The following is a 23,204-nucleotide window of genomic DNA, read 5'->3' as shown; positions in this document are numbered from 1 at the left end:
CCCCGTAAAGATGGTAATGGGCATGGGTTCTGGGAGCAGCTGTCTGGGTTTTTAATCCTGGCTCTTCCAGCACTTACTAGTTGGGTGCGGTAGTCAAGATTCTCCAGAGAAACAGAACCAACAGGATGTGTGCATATGAAGGAGGGAGGAAAGGAGGGAGGGAGAGAGATTTATTTTAAGAAATTGGCTTATGCGATCATGGAGGTGTAAGTTCAAACTCTGCAGGCAGGCCAGCCAGCAGGAGACTCAGGAAAGAGCTGATGTTGCAGTCCAAATCCAAAGGCCATCTGCTGGCACGATTCCCCCTTGCTTGCGAGAGGCCAGTTTCTTTTCTGTTAAGGCCTCTGTCTGGTTGGATGAGCCTGCCCGCATTATGGAGGGCAACGTGCTTTACTCAAAGTCAACTGACTTAAATGTTAATCCCACCCAAAAATACCCCCACTAAAACATGCAGAAGAATGTTTGCACAAATACCTGGGTACTGTGGCCCTGTCAAGTTAACTCATAAAATAAACCATCCCGCTGGTGACCCTGGGAAAGTCACTCAAATTCCTTGAGCATAAGACTCCTTCTCTATAAAATAAATAAAATGAGTCAGCATATCCTATACCACACAAAACTGTTATGAGAATCAAATGAAATAATACATGTAAAGTGCCATGAATGGTGCCGGACAATATAGCCATAGTGTCGCCGTGGAGTCATCTGCATTCCTCCACGGGCACTTGGCTCCTTTCCTCTCATCTGTGCCTTCCTGCCCCTTGGGTGGCAGGAATGCAGGGAGATGTGAGATGGTCCCCTGGTCCCTCTCTGTGGTCAGGAGTCCCTCTCTGTGGTCTTCCTAAAGGGAAAAATTCCCAAGAGTTCTCAGTAAAAAGACCCCAGCTTTTATCCCAGTTTCAGTTTTACTGCTTTCTGTAAGACTCTGTCTGGTATTTTTCTTCTCCCAAGCAAGGTTTTCTTGTTTGGAAATGGAACATGTTTAAATGTTTGATGTATTCATTAAGCTCTCACCATATGTCAAGCCTGGACTCATTCTTTTGTATGCATCATTCCTTTTCATGCTCACAACAGCCGATACAGATGGACATAATTAGCTCACTTTACAGATGAAGAAACTGAGGCTCACAGAGGTCAGGGACCCAGGGCTATTGCTTCAGACAGAGTTAGGGTCCCTTCCAGTGTCGGCAGCCAGGGCTCTCTGACTCTTATGCGTTTGGGCAGTATGTCCCCTTGGAGGATACTCTCAGAGAGACTGGGCCCTAAAAATAGCAATTCTTAAAATATTAATTCACTGGAAGGTCTCCACGTTGACTCTGCTTTCAAACCAGGGCTCCCACATTTCTAGTAGAATCAGGAAAAAGAAATCTCTGGTTTTGTGAGGCCACCCTGGGCCCTGCAGTCAGCTGTGGGTGGGTGAGTGTGTGTGTCCGGAGCTGGAGGGTGCATATTTTTCCGCTGATCTGTGCCCACCGCACCAGCTTGTCTGACTCCCACACGCATATTCATGCTGTGCCTCAAGAGGTGATGCTCCGGCCCTCCCCCGTCACACAAGTCAAACTGAACATGCCAGACTCCTGCTCCACCTACCCATGGGATTCAACAACTATGACGGTCATCCCAACTGGCTCCCAAAGGAATCCGAGCTGACCACTGGAGCCTCATGTTTTAATGAGGCGATGCCTACGTGCTGGGGATTGGAGACTAAGAATTCCAAAAAAATCGTCCCCTGAATGAGCCCAGGACTCGTGGCGTCCCATTGTGAGCCACCTCAGGTGGCCTTTCTTGCCCTAGCAGTGGAGCAGGGCTCTCAATCCCCAGGGGGCACTGGAACTGCACAGGGGCTTGTGGGAAATGCAGGTACCAGGCGCTGCCACAGAGGTGGAGGCTGTGACTAGCCTGGGGTGCTGCACTGGTAACAGGGACCCCTGTTTCTGAAACTACTAGGCAGTGGACTCACCCTGAAAAGATAGGTGATGAGGCAGTTCCACCCACAGACCCACCCACAGCTCCACCCATAGCCCCCACCCACAGCCCCCACCCATGGCTCCACTCGCAGCCCCTACCCAGAGCCACCACCCACAGCCTCTACCCACAGGCCCCACCCACACCTGCATCCCCACCCACAGCTCCACCCACAGCCCCTACCCAGAGTTCCCACACACAGCTCCACCCAGAGGCCCCACCCACAGCCATATCCCCACCCACAGGCCCCACCCACAGTTCTTGGCCCACAGCTCTGCCCTGGTGAGCATGGGCTGGAGAGGAAAGGGAAGATGCAGGAATACTGGAGGGGAAAGTGCTCTGCAGGTAGAAGCAGCAAGGTTTGCTATTCAGGCAGATGTAGGGTATGGACAGTGCAGTCAATGGTGACACCAAGACTTCGGGAGTAAAGGTGCTGGAGGTTTGAAAAGAAAGAGAATGCCCTCTAAAGTGGAGAATGAATGGACAAGGAGGATATCCCGGGGTTGGGGCAGCTTGAAGGACCCATAGAGACACTGTTAGGGATTGGGGATTTAGAGGGAAACGCACTTCCCTGCTTGTATTTTTCTTCAGCCACGTTCAGCTGGGTGCGTGCAGTGTGGAGTCATCAGGAAGTAGAAATTAACCAGGCTTTGGGTTCCAAATGAGGCTGAGGGAGAAACACAATTATTTCTTAGATCCCTTTTGGCTCTAAAATACCTTTCCCAATGACTCAGATAAAATCCACACGGTCAAGAAGTTTACAAGAGTCAGGAAAGCAAATTTCAAACCCAGCTCTGGCACTAATTTCCCAGACAACTCAAAGGAAGTTTTAACTCATCTAAGCAGAAGTCCCCTTAACTGGAAAATGACCAGGTCATTCCCGGTGGTGGCTGGACCCTCCATTGGGTCCAACTCTCCGATTCCAATAGAAGTCACGTGGATAGAGTCAGATTCAGCCTTGATACGGACTTGAGATCTTTCCCGCATTGCCCTCAGAAAGCTGGATGAGGAACATGAGACCATGGCCTGGACATCTTTACAGAAACGGGAAGCTCTCGACGAGTCACAGCGTCTCACAGGCCCCACCATGTGGAGCCCTCCGGGAAGGCCAGATCCAGGCGGAAAGTGAGAGATCACATGATCATGGCAAGATGCACACTGCTGAAAGTGAGTGACATCAGACGAGAGCTGGGCGTTGGCCCCTGGGAAAGCTGGGGCTCACAGTGAACTATGATTAACTGTCAGCAGGAAGTGCTCGGGGACCCCAGCCTGGACCAGGGCCTGAGCCCCAAGCCAGGACCTGATGCTGATTGGCCTTCTACAGAAGCCTGGGCCTCTCTGGGGACCTCTGGACTCAAATGCTATGGCGTTTTCGCCAACATTCACCCAGTGCCTCATGACACATTTACAGATGGGATAATGTCACCAGTGTCTGTTGAACAGCTGCTGGCTGCTGGGCGCTGTGCCAGGGCTGCAAATCTAGGGATGGGCCCTCATTTGATGGAACTCAGCACCTCCTGGGAAGGACAAGCATCAGTCAGATAATCACCCAAGCGCATATACCCTGTGCTCACTGCCAGGCCAGTGACATACAGTGAGGTACAGGGAAAATACAGACTGTAACCTGGTGCACCCAGGGCTTGAAGGAGGGCTTCTCAGAGGGAGCGACACCCAAACAGAGCTGATGGGCGCAGACGAGTTGACCAGGCAGAGATTGGGGGCTGGAGGAGGGCGCTCCAGCCATGCACGGAGACACAGGACCCTGGTATATTTGAAACATGCACAGGTCGGTCAAGCGACTCTGCCCCTAACATCTCTGCCTCACCCAGAGGATGGAAATAGAAGAGCACCAGATGGGCATCAGAGGAGCTGGGCTCAAATCATGCTTCTGCCACTGTTGTTTGTTTGTTTGTTTGTTTGTTTGTTTTGAGACAGAGTTTTCTCTTGTTACCCAGGCTGGAGTGCAATGGCACGACCTCGGCTCACTGCAGCCTCCACCTCCCGAGTTCAGGTGATTTTCCTGCTTCAGCCTCCCGAGTAGCTGGGATTATAGGCAGCTGCCACCACACTGGCTAACTTTTGTATTTTTAGTAAAGACGGGGTTTCACCATGTTGGCGAGGCTGGTCTCAAACTCCTGACCTCAGGTGATCCCACCTGCCTTAGCCTCCCAAAGTGCTGGGATTACGGGCATGAGCCACCACTCCCGGCCACTTCTGCCACTTTTTAACTATGACCATGGAGAAGTCGTTCACCTCTCCAGACGGCAGTTTCCTCATCCATCAAAAAGAAGATAATGCTGGGTCTCTAGGGCTGGCAGGTGGATTAAATAAATCACAGTATGGGAAGGGACTTTGTGAACTGCAAAACTGCACAAATGTGACAAATGGTCATCATGATTTTGGAGTAAACTCCATGTTTCTTTCTGCCACCTCCTTTTTCTTCTAAATGCCCTGCTAAGTAGGGATGGGTGCAAGGGATGAGAGAACTAATCATCACTTACTGGGCATCTTCTATATGCTAGGAACTGAATAAGTCCTTGACATACATTATTTCATTTTATTCCCATTTTACAGATGAGAAAAACTGAGACCCACACAGTATTGGAGTCAGGATTTTAATTGCTGTTGGTGTGTGAGGGGCTTCAAAACATGATCCATACTCACAGGGTGTCTTGCAGTCACTGCAGGACCATAGGAACCCAGCTCTCCACACCCTTCTGTTGTTTTCCATGTGCTATTACCATGGCTCCAGCCTTGGGGAGCTCAGGGTCTGGTGTAGCAGGCTGACTCACGGATCTATCATTGCAATTTAGTGTTCTAGTTGGAAGTAGAAAGAAAGAAAACTGAGATGGGCGGGTCTGTGCAGGCTACGTGGACTGAGAAGGTCCGAGCTTCTTAAGAAGATGACTCCCTCATTGGGCCAAGGGAGTGTGTCACAGGGCTTATCCATTCATGAAGGAATTAATTGAGCCTGGTGCATCCCTGCACATGTTTGTGAATCCCAAAAGCTTTGAAATCTCCATGAGATATACTTGGGAATAATTAGCTGAATGCAATTGCCTTAGTAGCCAAGTTAACATCCAGGCCCCCGTGGAGTGGCACAGCTTTTGAACTGAATTAATCATTGTCAACCAGGCTGATGTTTGTTCTTTGCAGGATTAAAAAAAAAATAATCAACAACCCCCAAGCACGACTTGACTGGATTCATTTTCTCTCCCAAAGGACGAGGCAAGAATAAAATGATTTGAGTAGCAGCATGGAGTTTTACAATAGCTATAAGACAGAACTACATTATTAGGCTGTGTGTACATTTAAAAAATCGCTTCCATGCCTTCAAATTAAATCATGGATCTCTAAGTGGTGTATCCAGGCTGTCCCACATACGGACTCTGTGACGACTCCTCTCACTTTGGTTTCATTGTCCAGTAAAATAGGGGTAACAATCCTACCTACCTGTGATAGTCTGCCAAAGCTGCCATACAAAATACCACAGGCTGGGCAGCTTAAACAACAGAAATTAATCTTCTCACAGTTCCGGAAGCTGGAAGTCCAGGATAAGGATGCCAGCAGGGTTGGTTTCCTCTGAGGCCTCGCTCCTTGGGTTGCAGACGACCGCCTTCTTGCTGCTCTTCACAAGGCTGTTCCTCTGCACACAGGCCCCTAATGTCTCTCCATGAATCCTGCTGTCCTCTTCTTACAAAGACACCAGTCAGATTGGATTTGAGTCCACTCTAATGTCCTCACTTTACCTTAATCACCTCTTGAAAGACCCTGTCTCCATATATGGTTGCATTCAGAAACACTAGGAATAGGGACCTCCACATAGAAATTTGGTGGAACACCAATCCATCACACTACCTGGAAGGGCTGTGCAGTAGACTGAAAATGCCCCCCCAAAGATGCCACATCCTAATCCTCATAACCTGTGCCTGTGTCACCTTACAGGGCAAAAGGGACTTTGCAGGTGTGATTTAGGTGAGGATCACCATGTAGGAAGATTCTCCTGGATTATCCAGGTGGGCCCAGTGGAATCACAAGGCTCTTGCCAAGAAGCAGGTGGTAGGGTCAGAGAAGCAGTAGGAGATACAGCTGCAGGAGCAGAGGTGGGAGTGCCTCAAGGAGGTGCTAGCAGTCAGGGAACCTGGGCAGCCTCTGGAACCTAAAAAGGCAAAGAATAGAGCTCCTCTGTTGCCTTAGCCCCTGAGGTTCACTTTGGACTTCCACCCTCCAGAACTGTGAGAGAATGAAGGTGTGTTGTTTGGAGTCACTCCATTTGTAGTGATTGTTACTGCAGTGGCGAGTCCCTGATATGGGTAGTTGTGAGGATTACACAAGGAGCACATGCCAAGTGCCTGGGACAGTCATTGGCAGAGAAGACACACTCAGTGGGTCTCAGCTCTGCTGGCCACAGCCATCCCAATTGCAATGGGCAGTTTGGGCAGAGGCTCCACCTACAGGAGCTGCAAAATTTCCCCTTTCACATTGATGCTTCCTGCCCCATTTGTCAAGGTGAAGTTAAGGTCCCAGAGGGTTGAGGACCCTGGGAGCTTCACAAGCTTCAAGGTTGGAGGAGGCCATGTTCAGCCCTTATGTAAGATCTTTCATTTTTTCATATTTTCAGTAAGCCTTTTCTGAATAGCGGCCTGGCCTCGCTCAGAGGGCTGGTGCTCCCCTGGTCCCTCTGCGTCTGTCTTCACGTGGCCTTCTCTTGTGTGTACCTGGTCTCCTGACAGCAGGGAGTAAATGGACAATGTCAAGCTTTACCATCAGGACCAGGACATAGGAAAGCAGTGAGGTGCAGGGGGCCAGAGGAGGTCTTTAAGTAGCACAGACTGGGTGGCTTTAATCAACAGAAGTGTATTCGTTTGCAGTTCAGGAGGGGAGGCCAGAAGTCCAAAATCAAGGTGTGGGTACAGTTGGTTCTCCTGGAGGCTCAGAGAGAAGTCCCCCGCCTCTCTCCCAGTTTCCAGTGGTCTTGGGCAATCCATGCTATGCCATGGGCTGTTAGATGCATCACTCCACATGCTACCTCTGTCCTTCTCCTCTGTGTCTCTCCTCTATGTGGCCTTCTCCTCTGTGTCTACCTGTGTCTCTTTTCTCTCTTCTTATAAGGACACCAGTCCCTGGATTTAGGGTTCAGCCTAATCCAGGACAACTTCCTCTTAACTTATATGCAAGACAGAACTACCTTACTAGCAAAGTAATAGTTTTCTGGCAAAGACACTATTTGCTGGCACATATAGACACACACTTTCTTGCAAAGACACTACTTCTAAATAAGATCACATTATCAGGTAGCTGGGTGACATTAATTTTGCAGAGACATTCTTCAACCCTCGACAGTATCCCAGGAGGAGATTGCAGCTGAGCTGTGTCCTAAAACCTGGGTCAGAGTTCAATAGGGAAGAGGATGTGCAATCCAGAGATAAGGCCAGGGAAAGACTGAGGCACCTGGAGCACTCAAGGTGGGTCTGGCCTGGCTGGGCCACCGGGTGCAGAGGGCCAAGTCTAGTGGCCAGATAAGGAAATGCCTGAAGGCCTTTGGAGTCTGGCCATTGGATCAGTGCTTTCTAAACATGTGACCACGAATGGGCCTGGGGCACGTGACAACTGTGCTTCCATCTAAAATTGTGTCTTTGTGACTCTTCTGAGCTAGAATGGCTCCCTCTGCCTCCCCTCTCATGCACATATGATGGCGGCACTTGGTGGTTATCGTTAATGACCTTAGTTGTCAGATTTTAAAGCTGACAAGCACATCTCAGTGTTCACTTTTCATCTCTGAGATTATATTGAAACATCAAATCTGGAGTCTGGCCCCAGCACCATAGGCACCACAGGGCCATTTGGAGGATTTATGTAAAGAAGGGACAGGATGAGATTTGTGCTTTGTAAGGACATTTGAGTCATGTTGAAAAAGAAATGCAACCTTGCATGTGGGTCGTGTAATAAATGAAAAGTTTCCTGAAATGTGAATAACATAATTTTTAAAAATCAAATCAGAACAAGCACGGTGGCTCACGCCTGTAATCCCAGCACTTTTGGAAGGCCAAGGCAGGTGGATCACTTGAAGTCAGGAGTTTGAGACCAGCTTGGCCAGCATGGTAATAACATGTCTCTACTAAAAATACAAAAATTAGTCAGATGTGGTGGCACATGCCTGTCATCCCAGCTACTTGGGAAGCTGAGGCACGAGAATCACTGGAATTCAGGAAGCAGAGGTTGCAATGAGCCAAGATCACGCCACTGCACTCCAGCCCGGTTGACAAAGCAAGACTCCATCTCAAAAAATAATGATAAATTAATTAATTTAAAAATCAAATCAGATCTTTATTATAAGCATGTTCCTCAGATTATTACTGCCTACTTTAGAATTCTGGAAACTCTCATTTTTTTTTTTCATTTCCCCACCCACAGAGAGAGAACATTGATCTAGAGACCAACGTGAGAGTAGGTCTTATCTCTACCAGTGTTTGACCTTTGATAAATCACAAGGAGGAACCAGACACATCACTGACCCTCTGAAATAGTTCTCTCTTTATCAGTAAAATAGGAGTAGCAATACCTGTCTCTAAGAGTCGTGTCAAGATGGTGACATATGGAGTGCCTCCCCAGCACCTGGTAACAAATATCTACACTGCACATGGTTAAATCCACATAACACACTTCAGGTTGTCCCTGACATACAACCAACACTCAATAAAGTTTAGCTGTTAATACTGTCAGTACTGCTATTAACACTGAAGCATCGTGTTGGGGGCTGCTGTTTGTACATGGTCCCCACCTCCACAAGAAACTGGAGACGGAAGGGTGAAAGAAGTGATATTTAATGAGTAGAGCTGATGTGTTGTCATTTCTTAATTGTCACTCAGTTTCTAAGAGAATGATCCATGCCAATACAGTGAGAAATTCTAAAACGTGAGAACCAAGTTCCTTAGCATCCTATCCCACATCAGCTTGCTGATGGATGGGTGCAAAGTCCCATTCAAGCTGGCTAAGGCAGAGGTCAACAGCCAAGGTGAAGCCCACCCATTCCTCCCCGACCCCCAGTAAATGCCTTTGGTCATCCTTCCCCAGTGCCTGTTCTGTTGACTCAACCTCCTACTGAAATGTCTTTGCCCCACTCTGTTATTAATAACAATTGTGCCTTTCCATGTGCCTGGCCCTGTGCTGGTTGCTGTCGTAAGAACCATCTCATCCAATCCTCACTGTAGCCATAGAGAGGGCATTATTACCCAACTTATAGGTGAGGAAGCTAATGTTCATTGTCTTGGTCCATTCTCACGTTCTTATAAAGAAATACTGGAGACTGGGTTGTTTATAAAGAAAAGGGGTTTCATTGACTCATGGTTCTGAAGACAGTACAGTACAGGAAGCATGGCAGCATCTACTTGGATTCTGGGGAGGCCTCAGGAAACTTACAATCATGGCAGAAGGCAAAGTGGAAGCAGGCACATCTTACATGACGGGAGCAGGAACAAGAGAGACAGTGGGGGAGGTGCTACCCACTTTTAAACAGCCACAACTCACTGTCATGACAATAGCACCAAGGGGATGGTGCGAAACCACTCAGGAGAAACCACCCCCATGATCCAATCACCTCCCACCAGGCCCCACCTCCAACACTGGGGATTACAGTTTGACATGAGATTTGGGCGGGGACACAGATCCAAACTCTATCACTCACCCAGGGCAGTGTGCTCCTGTCTGCATGGTCAGCGAGAGGCAGACTCAGGACTGGATCTCAAGTCTCTCTTCTCTGTCCTTTACTACCTCCCTTTCCCTCTCGCATGAATATGTATAGCATGTTCCCTTCACTAGTGATAAAATAGCCACAGATTTTCACTTCCCTTAGTTTAGCTTTCCCCTCCAGGTTTTGTATTTCTCTTTACTGCTGCTTAAGATTGCCAGCATAGAATATTGAGAAGCCCCCTGCCAAAAGACACTTGCAGAAACATCCTGGTGGCCCTGCTTGGCAGTCTGTGCATGGGTACCTCTGGATCAGAGTCATTTCTATGCTGTTTTTTAAAATAGCCCAGCTGACATTTTATGCTTTGTTTTATTTGAGGGCTGGGGAATAATTCAAGAGCAGCGCCGGGTTTTATAGCTCTGCATGCATACTTTCCATCAAAGTATCATTTTGCCCAGCTCTGAAATTATGGGCCTGTCCTCAGAAAACATCGTCCCCGGCTTCCCATCCATGCAATGCTCCTAATGCCCTTTCTGAACGTTCAAACCCATTTTCAACAGGATGTCGTGCTGGAGCTGAGATATGATCGATGTGAAAAATAGAGCTGGAGGAAACGGTCCTGAAACCGGCTAAACTAAAGGCTCTGCTAAAATGCTTTCTCCATAAAATGCTATTCTTATTAAATCTCAAGTGATTGAGATTCTCCATCTCCTCCACGCAGCTTTGCAGGCATCTGTCCAGCAAGTCTCCTTTGAAAGACACCTAATTATTTGCTAAAGGCTCAAGAATCTGCCAGTCTGTCTCTTTGAGTTCTCCCCAGCTCCTTTTGAAAGAGCAATGACAGTCCCATCACTGTAACTTATTTCAGCACTTCTACCACACTGCACTGGGACTGTGTGAAGCACTGAACAAATGTCATTGTACACTCAGCAACAGGGAGATGGCTGCTGCTGTGTTCCCATTTCCCAAATGAGGAAAATGAGGCTCAGAGTAAGTGGCCCAAGATCATATAGCTAGAGAATTAATTTTCTATTGCTGTGCAACTTATATTATAACTTAACAACTTAAAATAACTCACATTTATTTTCTCTCCATTTCCATGGCCTAGGAGTCCAGGTGGGCTTAACTGGATCATCTGCATAGGGTCTCACAAAACTACAATCCACATGCCCACCAGGCTGCACTCCTTTCTGGAACACGGTGTGGGGTCCTCTCCCAGGCTCTTGTGGTTGTTGGCAGATTCAGCTCTTGTGGCTGCAGAACTGAGGTCCCGTTCTCTTGATCCACATAGGCCAGTGGTCACTCTTCCTCCCAGGGACACCTACATTCCCCGCCGTGTGGCTGGCTCCCACATGGTAGCTCATGTCTTGAGCTCTCACTCCAGTCTGCCAAGACAGAGTCATACAATGTAATATAATCCCGGGACTGCCATCCCACCAACTTTGCCCTGTGACATAACCGAATTAACAGGGTGACACCCATCACCTTTGTCAGCTTCCATGGCTAGAACCACATCACAGGCCAGATCATTTATTCTCTCATCCTCCTACTTCCTCATCTGCAAAATGAGAACTCACTCACTAGATGGTGCGCAGCTGACCTTTTCTTGCCATTCAGTTGTCAACCCAGTGTCACCTCTTCTTAAAGGTCTTCCTGAGTATCTGCCAAAACTAAGGTCCCTCTATTAGTCTTTTTTCTAGACTCTGGTTTGCCTTCTTCACCTGCCCCAATTTACAATCCTGCCACTGATTCCTGTGCCTTCTGGCCTGCCTCTCCTCCTAGAATGCAAGCTCCATTTGGTTGGGTCTGTCTTGTTCACGACGTGTCCTTCATGACCGCAAAGGGGACACCCCATAAATGCTTGAGATTCAACTCTGTGCTAAGAGCCAGCACAGAAGCAATGTATGTTATGTATCAGGTATTTAATCCACACAGCAAAGGAAACTGAGGCAGAGGCAGGGATCATGCAGATAGTCAAAAATGAGGCTGGAGTTGGAACCCAGACTGTCCAGCTCATGGACTGAACTCTCCCAAACAGAACAGTCCCTTTCCTTGGCTCTGTGGGGTCTAGGGACCAAGCTGGCCACATCTGTGCCTCATTCTGTTCTCAGGATATGAGACACTGTGAGCCAGTGCAATGTGGATGTGGGGGCGTGGCCAGGCACTGGGCTTGTCCAAGGCCATGCTGTGGTTAGTGGGGCCCTAGCTGCCCTTTGAGGTTTGCCCTCCCCTCTATCAGCTCTCCTTCCACCGTGCCAGTTGTGTTAGCTTCCTGGGACTGCCACAGCAAATTACTGCAAAATTGGTGGCTTAAAACAGTACAAATTTATTCTCTCATAATTCTGGCCAGAAGTCCAAAATCAAAGTAGAGTCATGGCTGTGCTTATTCTGGAGGTTCAGGAGGGAATCCGCTCCCGGCCTGTTCCAGCTCTGGGCGACTCCAGGCATTCCTGGTGTATGGCTGCATCACTCCAGTCTCTGCTTTCATCTCCCCATGGCCTTCTTCTCTCCTGTGTCTGCATCCAAATCCCTCCCCCTACTTTCCTCCTATAAAGACAGGAGTCTTTAGAGTCCTCCCTAAATCCAAGATAATTCATCTCAAGATCCTTAAGTAATTGCCTCTGCAAAGACTCCATTTCCATATAGGGTCCCATTCTGAGGTTCTGGGTGGACATGAATTTTGGAGGGACACCATTCAACCCAGTACACCAGATCACATCTTCTTGGGTCTGTCATCCCACCCTCACCTCACCTGTGTCCTGACTCTAACTCTGTCTTTAGTCTGTGGCCCTTATAGGCATTTTGTAACTCACATTCCCTGGGCCACAGCCACATCCTCCGTGGTCCCCACACCACACATTAAATCATCTCAGTCCCGGTGATATCTTAAGAGATAAAGCTTGAGCATTTGCTGCTGTGTTTTCATTCTTGACATGTATTTTCTTTTCTCTTTTCTCATCTTTTGTTGAGAAACCCTGCTGGGAGCCACCCTGGGCAGGGACCAAGTGTCTGCTGACTTCATTCACAAGCACTTGACTCTAGGTCTTCTGCCTTTTGTTTTAGTTTTATAAGTTATCAAGTTCATCCCTCCCATGTGGCTCCCTGTGAGTCTCTGCAGTAATCTCTTCATTCACAGTGGAGGCTTTGTGACCTCGGCAGCAGGGGCCCACATACGCAGTGCTCCTCAGTACTCATGGCCTTGAAAAGTCACAATGAAAATAAAAATTTAAATGTATAGGTTAAGTGCTTCTTTCATCTCCAAACCCACGGGCATTGCATTGCATTACTACCAATTACCACAGTGTGTTTTTGGGTAGAATTAATATTTGATAAACTCAGGAGCAGTTGCTCTTTATGTTGAAGAAAGCTATCATTAGTCTCAGTAGATTTGACATTTGTTATGAATGAGTGAAAATTTATGCATTTGTAAAATCTATGGTTTTAATGCAGAGCTTCACCAAGTGTGTACACGTCAATAATAAGTAAGCTGGGGTTGAAGTTGTTCTTCTCTCACTTTCACTCTTCCATCCTTATACTCGGTAGTGTTTCACATGTGTCTACCATTGTGTCAGGCACTGTGCTAGGTACAGGCACGTAGACGTAAAGAAAGCAAAGCGTCAGCCTTCAGAATGTTTCACTTGGAATTGAGAGGCCTTTTGCTTTAATGGTGATGTAGAGCAGAACTTTCCAGAAACTGCTCAGCCCAGATTTTGCCGCATGTGGATCACTATGTTACCCTTAAAAGAGGTCAGGAAACTTTCTCCATAAAGGGCCAGATAATCAACACTTGAGGCTTTGACGACCACGTTAATCTCTGTTGCATGTTCTTCTGTGTGTGCGTGGGTGTGTGTATGTGTGTATGTTGTTTTGTTTTTACAGTGCTTTAAAGATGTTAAAGTGATTCTTAGCTCCCAGGCCATACAAAAACTGGACCAGGGCTGGATTTGGCCAAGAGCCGTAGTTTGCCCATCTCTGACCACGACAACTTCCAAATCCTCATTGAGCTCAAAGTGGATGCCATGACACCTGCAGGGAGCCCTGGTGGGATGGCTCAGCTACCTCAGGGTGGGCAGGTGCCTCCCCTTGCTAGCACTGATCACGTGCTCAGTGAGCAGTCACTGCTGTTACCATTACAGCTGGAGCTGAGAGGCTAAAAATTAAGAATATTCAGGAAAAAAAGTATTCAAACAATCTACTTACACTTCCAGGAAAGAGAAGAGGCGATAAGAACACAGGCATCCCATTATCTTACCAATTACTGTCGCACTCCCTGCTGAGGCCTCAGGTCAGGGAGAGGTGAGCAGCCTGGGTGTTGCCAGCATTTGTCCTGATGTGGCGCTTGTTGATGTACTCATCTGTGGCTCAGGAACCACATTGCCAGCTTCTTTGTTTTCTTTTACAGAGACATCAAGCCAGATAACATCCTCCTGGATGAACACGGTAAGCCTGCTATGAATCCTTTACAGGGACTCTCAGTGGAAAGTTTGAGGCACTGGGAAATGGTGCAGGGGTGGGGGTTGGGTCTTGCTGAGTTGGACGTTAGTATTGGCTAGAAACCTTCTCTTGTTTCAATCCTGGTGGATGAACATCTGTGTAAATTTCTGGTCCATGTCCTGCCGTGGTAAGTTGAATCAAAGTTATTTAAAGTGTTCACGTTGGAAGTCATTGCTGTTCATATCCCCGTGTGAGGAGGACAGAGCCGCCGCAAGGATGAGCATGGAGTCCCGGAGTTCCAACCCCAGCTCCCTCACCTATGAACGTGTGGCTTTAGAAGTCACCCACCTCTCTGAGCCTCAGTGTAATTTTCTGTAAAATGGGGAAAAGGCACCTCCCTTGCAGGGTGTTCATGGGGATGAAATGAGAGTGCACACTCATTTCTAGCAAGCAGACCTTAATACTTGATAATCCACTAAGCGTTTACTCATCTATCAGCTATGTCAGGCTTCTCAAAATTTCCTTTTTGTGCACACAGATCTTCTAGACATCTTCTCAAACTGACTTAATAAGTCGGAGATGGGACTAGACTCTGCAAACTCCAGAGTCTGCAAAGCTCCCAGGTGGCTGATGCTACTGGTCCGTGGACCACACTTTGAGTAGCAAGGCACCAAGTCAATGGCTCTCTAATTCTGGCCTTACCAGAATTACCTGGGGGGACCTGTTAAAAATCAGAGGTCAGGCCTGGTCCTGCTTCAGCAAGCCTGGGCTCCTGTGTTCTGGATCAGAATTCTGGGGATGGGATGCCCAACAAAGTTTAAGAACCATGAGCCTAGGGCTCAGACCAAGAATGCTCAGTGGACTTGACAATCAATTGTGGCTGATGCCAACAGGAGCCTTACAGCCTTGAAAACTAAATTCACTGGCATTGCTTCAGGGGCCTGTCTCTCAGGGCCTAACATGGGGTTGGCTGGAGGGAGCAGTTGGAGATTCTTCTAAAGTAGGGATTATCATCCCTGCTGAGGCCTTCGGGGATGAATGTGTCACATTTTCCACATAGCTCCCCCACCCTCCTTCCCCACCCCTGCAGACTGAGGTCATGGTTCTATCTCAAAGCTCCTCTCGAACCTCCCATGTGCCATCAGCATAGCTTGGGGCATCCTAACCTCGTAGTGTGCATCCCTATGTACAGGAGTGGTGGATGGGACCATTTGCATCTCTGCATCAGATACTGGAACCAGACTAAGTGCTTTGGGGGCAGTAGGATTGAACTGACTGTGTTCCTGAATGGAAGGTCAGCAGTGGCCCCAAGATGCCTGGGGCATGGACAGAGCTGAGGATCCAAATCAAGGCTGGAAAGGAAGCAAAAGCAATGTCTCCAGTTTGTATCTAAAAGTCAGGATCTTAAGATGCGGCACTCAGCTGAGCCCCCAGCCAGCTGAGTGTCCTTGGGCCAGTGACTGTGCCTCGGTGTCTCTGCCTTCCCAGCAGTGACATAGAAGTAATCAACCCACCTTGCGGGGTGGTGAAAGTCTCGTCTCAGGTGAGACTCAAAGGTCAACCACCCATCACAGTATGCAAGTGCTCGGGAAGGGGTAGGTAACTCGCCCCCTTCCTGTCCCCTTTCTCTGCTCAGGGCCAGGCAAGGTCAGATCACAGGAGCAGGGTAAAGAGGAGGTGAGAAGACACAGGGATGGTTCTGCATGGCTGTCTGGAAAGCAGGGGTCTGCAAGCCTGGGTTCCAGGCAGCATCCTCAAGGCTCTGTCCTGTTGATTAAGAGAGACCGCTAGGGGAAGACTTCCAGGCCCTGCAAAGCGGTGCAGAAGCAAAATTCAAGCAGAAACATTAATAGCAATAAGCCAGCCATTGCACTGATGAGAAAACGTGACACAGAGAGTATGGAGGTAACCCAGGACTGCCTGACTTCATAGTTCTGGCTCCATGCTCATAGTCCCGGCTCCATGCTCATAGTCCCTGGCCACAGCTCCCCTGAAGCTGCTGCACAAAAGATACAGGCAGGTGGGCTGCTCCCAGGCAGCCTGCCCTAGGTTTTCTCTTTTCTGTCTTTGGGATTTCCATCCATCCCATCCCACCTCCCTTTCTGCACCCATTCTCAGCCTCTACCTCAGCCTTTCCCACATTCTTTCTGGATCCTATTCTGCCCCCTTGAGCTCCTCATCTTTTGCCACCCCCTGCTTGGCCTTCACAGTGTCCCAGCCCTGCCTTCTGGCTTGCAGCACCCCACACACTCCCCAAGTGCCCCTGCATCCAGTCTTCTCTCTCTCCAGCCTCCCATTTCATCAAAAAGTCTCTGCTAGCTGGTGGGACTGAGCATTGAATATAATATTTCATACTAAGAGGTGACTGGCTGATAACCCTTCCCCCCTCCAACACTCAATGAGTGGCTTTGCAGGTGGTACCAAATATAAATTTAGGAGCAGGGAATTTCACTCAGAAAAAGAGGAGTCTCCTTTCTGGGGAGAGAAGGGAAAGAGGGGAGTCTATGCCCATGGCCCTCCTTTACCTGCTCTTCCGAGTGGAGAAGCTGATTGGCTTTTTGAGCAGAGCCTGAAGCTGGCCATTCTTGCCTTTGTCTTTCCTTCAGTAAACAGCAACTCTCGAGCACCTGCTGTGTGCCAGGTTCTGGATAACAGAATGATGAACAAGGCAAATAGGGTCCCAACGCTGGTGGGTTGCACAGTGTTGGGGAGAGTGTGGGGAAGCTTAGAAGAGGTTGGGGGCAGAGGGTAGAGGGAAAGGTGTCTGCAGGGGTTGTCTTAGAGGCAGCCCCATGACAGTGGAATCCTAAACGCATGACAAGGCCAAACAGAGGAAGGTTCCTGGATAGACAGGTGGTAGAGACAGTGGGGCAGAACTGCAGAAACAAGAGAGAAATGGCTGTTTGAGGAATACAACAGCAGTTTATTTTGTAGGATTTTAACATTTACAATTAATCTTATGCCTTCAGAACCTTTACTATGAAACATGACCTAGCCATAAGACGAGCAGTACAGTACGTGTTCCTAAATGAGTCCTAAGGGCAGCCCGTTTGTGGTGCACCTTTTGTAAACTGCATGACAAAACCTTTCACAAACCAATAACTGTGTATTGCTGTTTCAAGAGTTCCATCACTGGTTGCATTAAATACTTTCTCAGAGAACAAGTTGGTCAGTTGTATTTCAAGTGAAATATAAACATAATTAAACAAATGCATTAATATTTTATTAATGATGTCCAAGATCTGCTAGATACACAAAATCCAATCATCTCTCACAAGCTCCTCTGCTCCCCTAGTGTCTTCCTTGCTTTCTGATCTTTCAGGGTTTTATGTCTTAGAATGGACATTTTAATTCTGCTCAGAGATTTGAGTTTTTGAGCCAGCTGCAAAAGCAGAGAGAGACCATGCATTGAGGTAAAGTAGAGTGAAAGAAGATACAGCACCTCAGAACAAGGCAGGGAAAAGAGCTGAGTTCATTTTAGGCTGAAGATCATGAGATCAAGGCAATGGGGAATTTAAAGACATAGAGGAAGGGGGAAGCAACTGAATTAATTTTCTGTTGGTACAATAAAGCTGAGTAATGAATAACCACAGAGCTTAAATGGCATAAACAAAAAACATCCATTTAGCTCACAGTATCCTGGGGTTGAGAGACTCTAGGCTGGGCTGGGCTGATCTTGGCTGGGCTCGCTCCTAAGACCCAGGTTGGGTAGGCAGTGGTGTTGATGTTGGCTAAACCCACTCCAATGCCTGAGGCTCAACTGGCTGTCAGGCGATCCCCTCTGGCCTTGGCTGGCTTGCTAGGTCACTCAGCCCTGCCCCTTGAGCTCATCCCCTGCAAGTTCATCTGCATGGTCTGCTCATGGCCATAGCGGGAGCAAGAGCAGGAGAGCCCAACCACTCAAGCCTCCACCTGTGTCGTGTTTGCCACCAATGCAGGAGACAAAGGAAGTCACTTGGCCAAACCTAGAGTCTGAGGGAGAGGACACAGCAAAGGCACATGGCAATGGGGTGATCCAGAGAGGGGTGAAGAATTGAGGCCATTAATGCAGTTTTCTACCACGAGGGTGATGGAAGAGGCCAGTGGAGATGGAATGGATGGAGCCACATACACAGGCAGGTGGTCTAGTGCTTTCCACACAGGAGCTGGACTTCCCCAAAGGTGGGCAAGGTGAGAAGAGTGAGAGACAGAAGGAAAGAGGCTGTATTTTGCCCTTAAGTGCCACTGAGGGCCCTGGTTCAAAGATCATTGATGATGACAATGAAGAATGTAGTCCTCGTCCTCTTCTGTATTTGGGAAGTGGTTCGCTTGTTGCAGACCTGCCATGGCCAGGCATTGTGCCCAGTGACCACAGGAGGCAGAGTCTCTGTGGCCAAGGACCTCGTGGTCTGGGGTGGCTGTTCTCTGTCCTGGTAGCACATCACCTGGGTCCCAAGGCCCCACCTCCAGAAGCTCTCATTTGATTCCTCTTACAGAACAGAGTGCTGAGTAGTGGGATCTTTTACTGTTCCCAGGTGGATCTAATCTGCAGCCAAGGCTGTGGGAGGAATGGAAATGTAAACAGTTGATGATGACCCATTGGGGTTAAGGCCAGGACAGAGCAAGCATGGGGCTGTGGCCATCAGGTCACTGAGGCCAGGAGAGTAGTGCAGGAGGGCTTCCTGGAGGAAGGGACATGTACATTGGATTCTGAATCATACTGGAGGTCAGTAGAGCCTTTGAGGGATGGCATTTCAGAGGTACACACTCATTTCTTGTGACTGTGGGATGCGCACAGTGGGGTTCAGAAACCTGATCTGGATATTCAGCAGCTGGCAACGCAGCAGCCATGTGGTCAGAGTGGATTTGTTTTCTTTATTGAATGATCCATGTCTTGTATTTTCTGTATTCTGAAGTTTTGACCTCTGGAGCCTTGCTAAACTGATTGACTGCCCTGCCCAGGGCTGGCCAGTCCTAGAGCTGGTAAACAACTTGCCCTAAGGCATACTTTTCAGATGCCAACCAACCAATTCAGAGGCATACCCCCAACACCTTCTTTATCCACTGTCCTAGGAATTTTACGTTCCAGCCCCCTCCTCACCTCCCCTAATTCCCCCAGGTACCAGAAAACTAGAGACAGCCCCTAGAACCCAGAGTCCACTGAAGTTACTCAGACTAGTCAATTCTAAGCTTGCTAACCTTGCCTCACCCATTCCTTCCCATGGAAACCACAATAAAGGCTCTGGCCCACATTTCCCCACTCCCCATCCCCCTGAGCGGCCCTGATGCTTCCCTGTCTCCCCTGCCCATGATGTGGCCTGCCCCCATTCTTGGGAACTCTAACAAACTATCAGTCATCTCCTGATCTGGTGGCCTTATTGTACCTCAAATTTTCTATTAATGTACTGTATTTTATAACACTCATTAACTGAACTCGTTTCAAAGAATTGCCTCCCCATCTGTTGCTAACATATTTGTTGATAAATGTGATAAGTGCTCCCCAAAATGGCCATGGCCAGCCATGTCGACACCCCCTTTTCTCTTGTCAAAACATTGTATGTGCTACCCCCAGCATGCCAGGAGGAAGAGACTCCAGGAAACTAAAAAATTGGGCATGTACTGTTTATGAAACATCAGACGTGGGGATTGTAGCAGTTGAGAAGAAAGAGAGAGGAAGCCACTCATACAAGTTGGAAGGCTGAGATTTTTCTGCTAAGCCTGAGGAGCCAATGGTGGATGTCTTGGAACCATATGGGTCCCAAGACTGTAAGAATAAGTACGTAGTTATGCACTTTAAAACTGTTCTACGTGTCCTGAGGAAGATTGTAGTAAGATTCTTTCCAGCAAGCTGCCAGAAACAGGGCTTCTGCTGCAGCACTGTGCCAGGGGAGGGTGTTAAACTCCTAAAGACATGGTATGTGAGACACTGAGGATGCCAGCAAATAGCCCCTGTATTTTCTAGGGCTACCATAATAAAGCCCCACAACTGACAGGCTTAAGCAACAAAAACATACTGTCTCACAGTTCTGGAGGCTGGAAGTTCAGGATCACGGTGTCAGCATGACCCTGCTTCCTCTGAAGTGGGTAGGGAAGGCTCTGCTCCAGGGCCTTCTGCTAGTTCTGACAGCTTCTTGGCTTGTGGCAGCATAACTCTGCTCCTCACATGGCATTCTCCTTGTGTGCATGTCAGCGTCCAAATTTCTCCTTTTGATAAGGACACCAGTCATACTGGATTTGCGGCCCACCCCATTTCAATATGACTTCATCATAATGAATGACATCTGTAATGACTCTATTTCCAGATAAGGCCACATTCCATGGTACTTGGGATTTGGACTTTGGTACATGGATTTTGGGGGAAAAGGGACACAATTCAATTCATAACACCCCTGTCGTCTCTATATGGGATTTTAACAATAAGAAATAAAACAAGAAAGTGACAGACAGAGGCCAAGATATCACCCACATCCCTGAGAAAGGCTAGTAAGGGACCCAGACAGAGACAGATTCACCACCAAATCCCCCCACCCCCCTGTATGGAGTGAAGGACTGCCCAAGTCAGACCAAGAGCCTGGAGGACCAGGAGAGAGGTCCGATTCCTGGTAAGAGGAACCTGGACAGAGCCAAGCTGAGCAGGGCCAGTTTGCTCACCCTTCACATAATCACTGCACCTCCCTTGGTTGGGGAGTGCTATGGCCTGAATGTTTGTTTTCCCCCAAAATTCAAAGGTTGAAACCCTAATCCCCAAGGTGATGGTGTTAGGAGGTGGAGCCGTGTTAGTCCATTCTCACACTTTTATGAAGAACTACCTGAGACTGGATAATTTATGAAGAAAAGTGGTTTAATTGACTCACAATTCCACAGGCTGTTCAGGAGGCATGTCTAGGGAGACCTCAGGAAACTTATAATCATGGCAGGAGGTGACGGGGAAGCAAGCACGTCTTCACATGGCTGGCAGGAGTTGGGGGAAGTGCTACACACTTTTATAAACAACCAGATCTTGTGAGAACTAATTCATTATTACAAGAACAGCAAAGGGGAAATCTACTCTTATGATCCAATCACCTCCCACCAGGCCCCTCTTCCAACACTGAGGATTATAATTAGACATGAGATTTGGGCACAAACCATATTATTTCACCTCCCACCCCTCCCAAATATCATGTTCTTCCCACATTTCAAAATGCAATCATGCCTTCCCTATAGTCCCACAGAGTCTTAACTCATTCCAGCATTAACTCAAAAGTCCAGAGTCTCATATGAGACAAGACCAGTCCCTTCCACCTATGAGCCTGTAAAATAAAAAACAAGTTAGTTACTTCCAGGATACAATGGGCATTACAGGCATTGGGTAAATACAACTGTTCCAAAAGGGAGAAATCAGCTAAAACAAAGGGGCCTCATGCAAGTCCAAAACCCAGCAGGAAAGTCATTAAAGCTTAAAGCTCAAAAATAATCTCCTTTGACTCCATGTCTCACATCCAGGCCACACTGATGCAAGGGGTGGGTTCCCAAGGCCTTGGGCATCTCTGCTTCTGTTGCTCTGCAGGGTACAGCCCCCTCAGCTGCTTTCACAGGTTGGCAATGAGTGCCTGTGGCTTTTCTAGGTGCATAGTGCAAGCTATGGAGGATATATCATTCTGGGATCTGGAGAACGATGGCCCTCTTCTCACAGCTCCATTAGGCAGTGCCTCAGTGGGGACTTTGTGTGGGGGCTCCAACCCCACTTTTCTCCTTCACACTTCTCTAGTAGAAGTTCTTGATGAGGGCTCCACCCCTGCAGCAGACTTCTACCTGGACATCCAGACATTTCCATATATCCTCTTAAATTTAGATTGAGGCTCTCAAGCCTCAACTCTTACCCTCAGCATACCCACAGGTTTGACAACACATGGAAACTACCAAGGCTTATGGCTTGCACCCTCTGGAGCAGAAGCCTGACATGTATCTGGGGCTTTTTAGCCATGGCTGGAGGTGGAGTGGCTGGAATGCAGGGAGCAGTGTCTCAAGGTTAGGCAGGGCAGCAGGGCCCTGGACCTGGCAGCAAAACTAGTTTTTCCTTTTAGGCCTCCAAGCCTCTGATGGGAGGGGCTGCTGCAAAGGTCTCTGGAATGCCTTTGAGGTATTTTCCATTGTCTTGGCTATTACTTATGCAAATTTCTGCAGCCAGCTTGATTTCCTCCCAAGAAAATGGGTTTTTCATTTCTACCACATGGCTGGGCTGCATTTTCCAAACGTTTACATTCTTCCTCCCTTTTAAATACAAGTTCCATTTCCAGGTCATTTTTTTTACTCATGAATATAAGCATAGGCTGTTAGAGGCAGCCAGACTACATCTTGAACATTTTGCTTCTTAGAAATTTCTTCTACTAGATGCCCTAAATCATCACTCTCAAGTTCAAAATTCCACATATCTCTAGGGTCTCCAACCTCTTTGCCAATGCATAAGCAAAGTGACCTTTGTTCCACTTCCTAATAGGTTCCTCATCTCCATTTGACACCACCTCAGCCTGGACTTCATTATTCATATCACTTTGCATTTTGGCCACAATTTAACAAGTCTCTAGTAAGTTTCAGACTTTCCCTCATCTACCTGTCTTCAGCTGAGACCTCCACACTCTTCCAACCTCTGCCAGTTACCCAGTTCCAAAGTCACTTACACATTTTCAGGTGTCTTTATAGCAGTGCCCCACTCCTGGTACCAATTTTCTATATTAATTTGTTGTCACACTGCTATAAAGAACTACCTGAGACTGAGTAATTTATGAAGAAGAGGTTTAATTGACTCACAGTTCCACAGGCTGTACAGGAGTCATGACTGGGGAGGCCTCAGGGAACTTATAATCATGGTGGAAGCTGAAGGGGAAGCAAGCAAGACTTGACATGACTGGCAGGAGTTTGGGGGCGGTGGGGGAAGTGCCACATACTTTTATAAACAGTCAGATCTTGTGAGAACTCACTAGTACAAAAACAGCAAGGGGAAAATCCAACCCCATGATCCAATCACCTCCCACCAGGTCCCTCTTCCAACACTGGTTATTACATGGGTGAGGACACAGACCTAAACCATATCAGAGGCCTTTGAGAGGTGATTAGGTCATGAGGGTGGAACCTTCATGAATGGGATTAGTGCCCTTGT

The 23,204-nt window shown here is 48.0% G+C and overlaps 1 protein-coding gene across 2 annotated transcripts in view; it reads left to right on the top strand.

Annotated features, from left to right (window-relative positions):
* Positions 1 to 23,204, top strand: part of STK32B (serine/threonine kinase 32B) — a 423,981-nt gene that overhangs the window by 307,466 nt on the left and 93,311 nt on the right. For both annotated transcript variants that reach the window (XM_011935426.1, XM_011935425.1), the window contains exon 5: positions 14,055 to 14,092. In XM_011935426.1, the coding sequence (XP_011790816.1) occupies positions 14,055 to 14,092 (38 nt within the window). The remainder of the gene's footprint in view (positions 1 to 14,054; positions 14,093 to 23,204) is intronic.

The sequence above is a fragment of the Colobus angolensis genome, unplaced genomic scaffold (genome assembly GCF_000951035.1).
Source record: "Colobus angolensis palliatus isolate OR3802 unplaced genomic scaffold, Cang.pa_1.0 Scaffold143, whole genome shotgun sequence".
Lineage (NCBI taxonomy): Eukaryota > Metazoa > Chordata > Mammalia > Primates > Cercopithecidae > Colobus > Colobus angolensis.
Note: the sequence above shows the minus strand (reverse complement) of the source record. Positions and strands in the feature narration are given on the sequence as shown.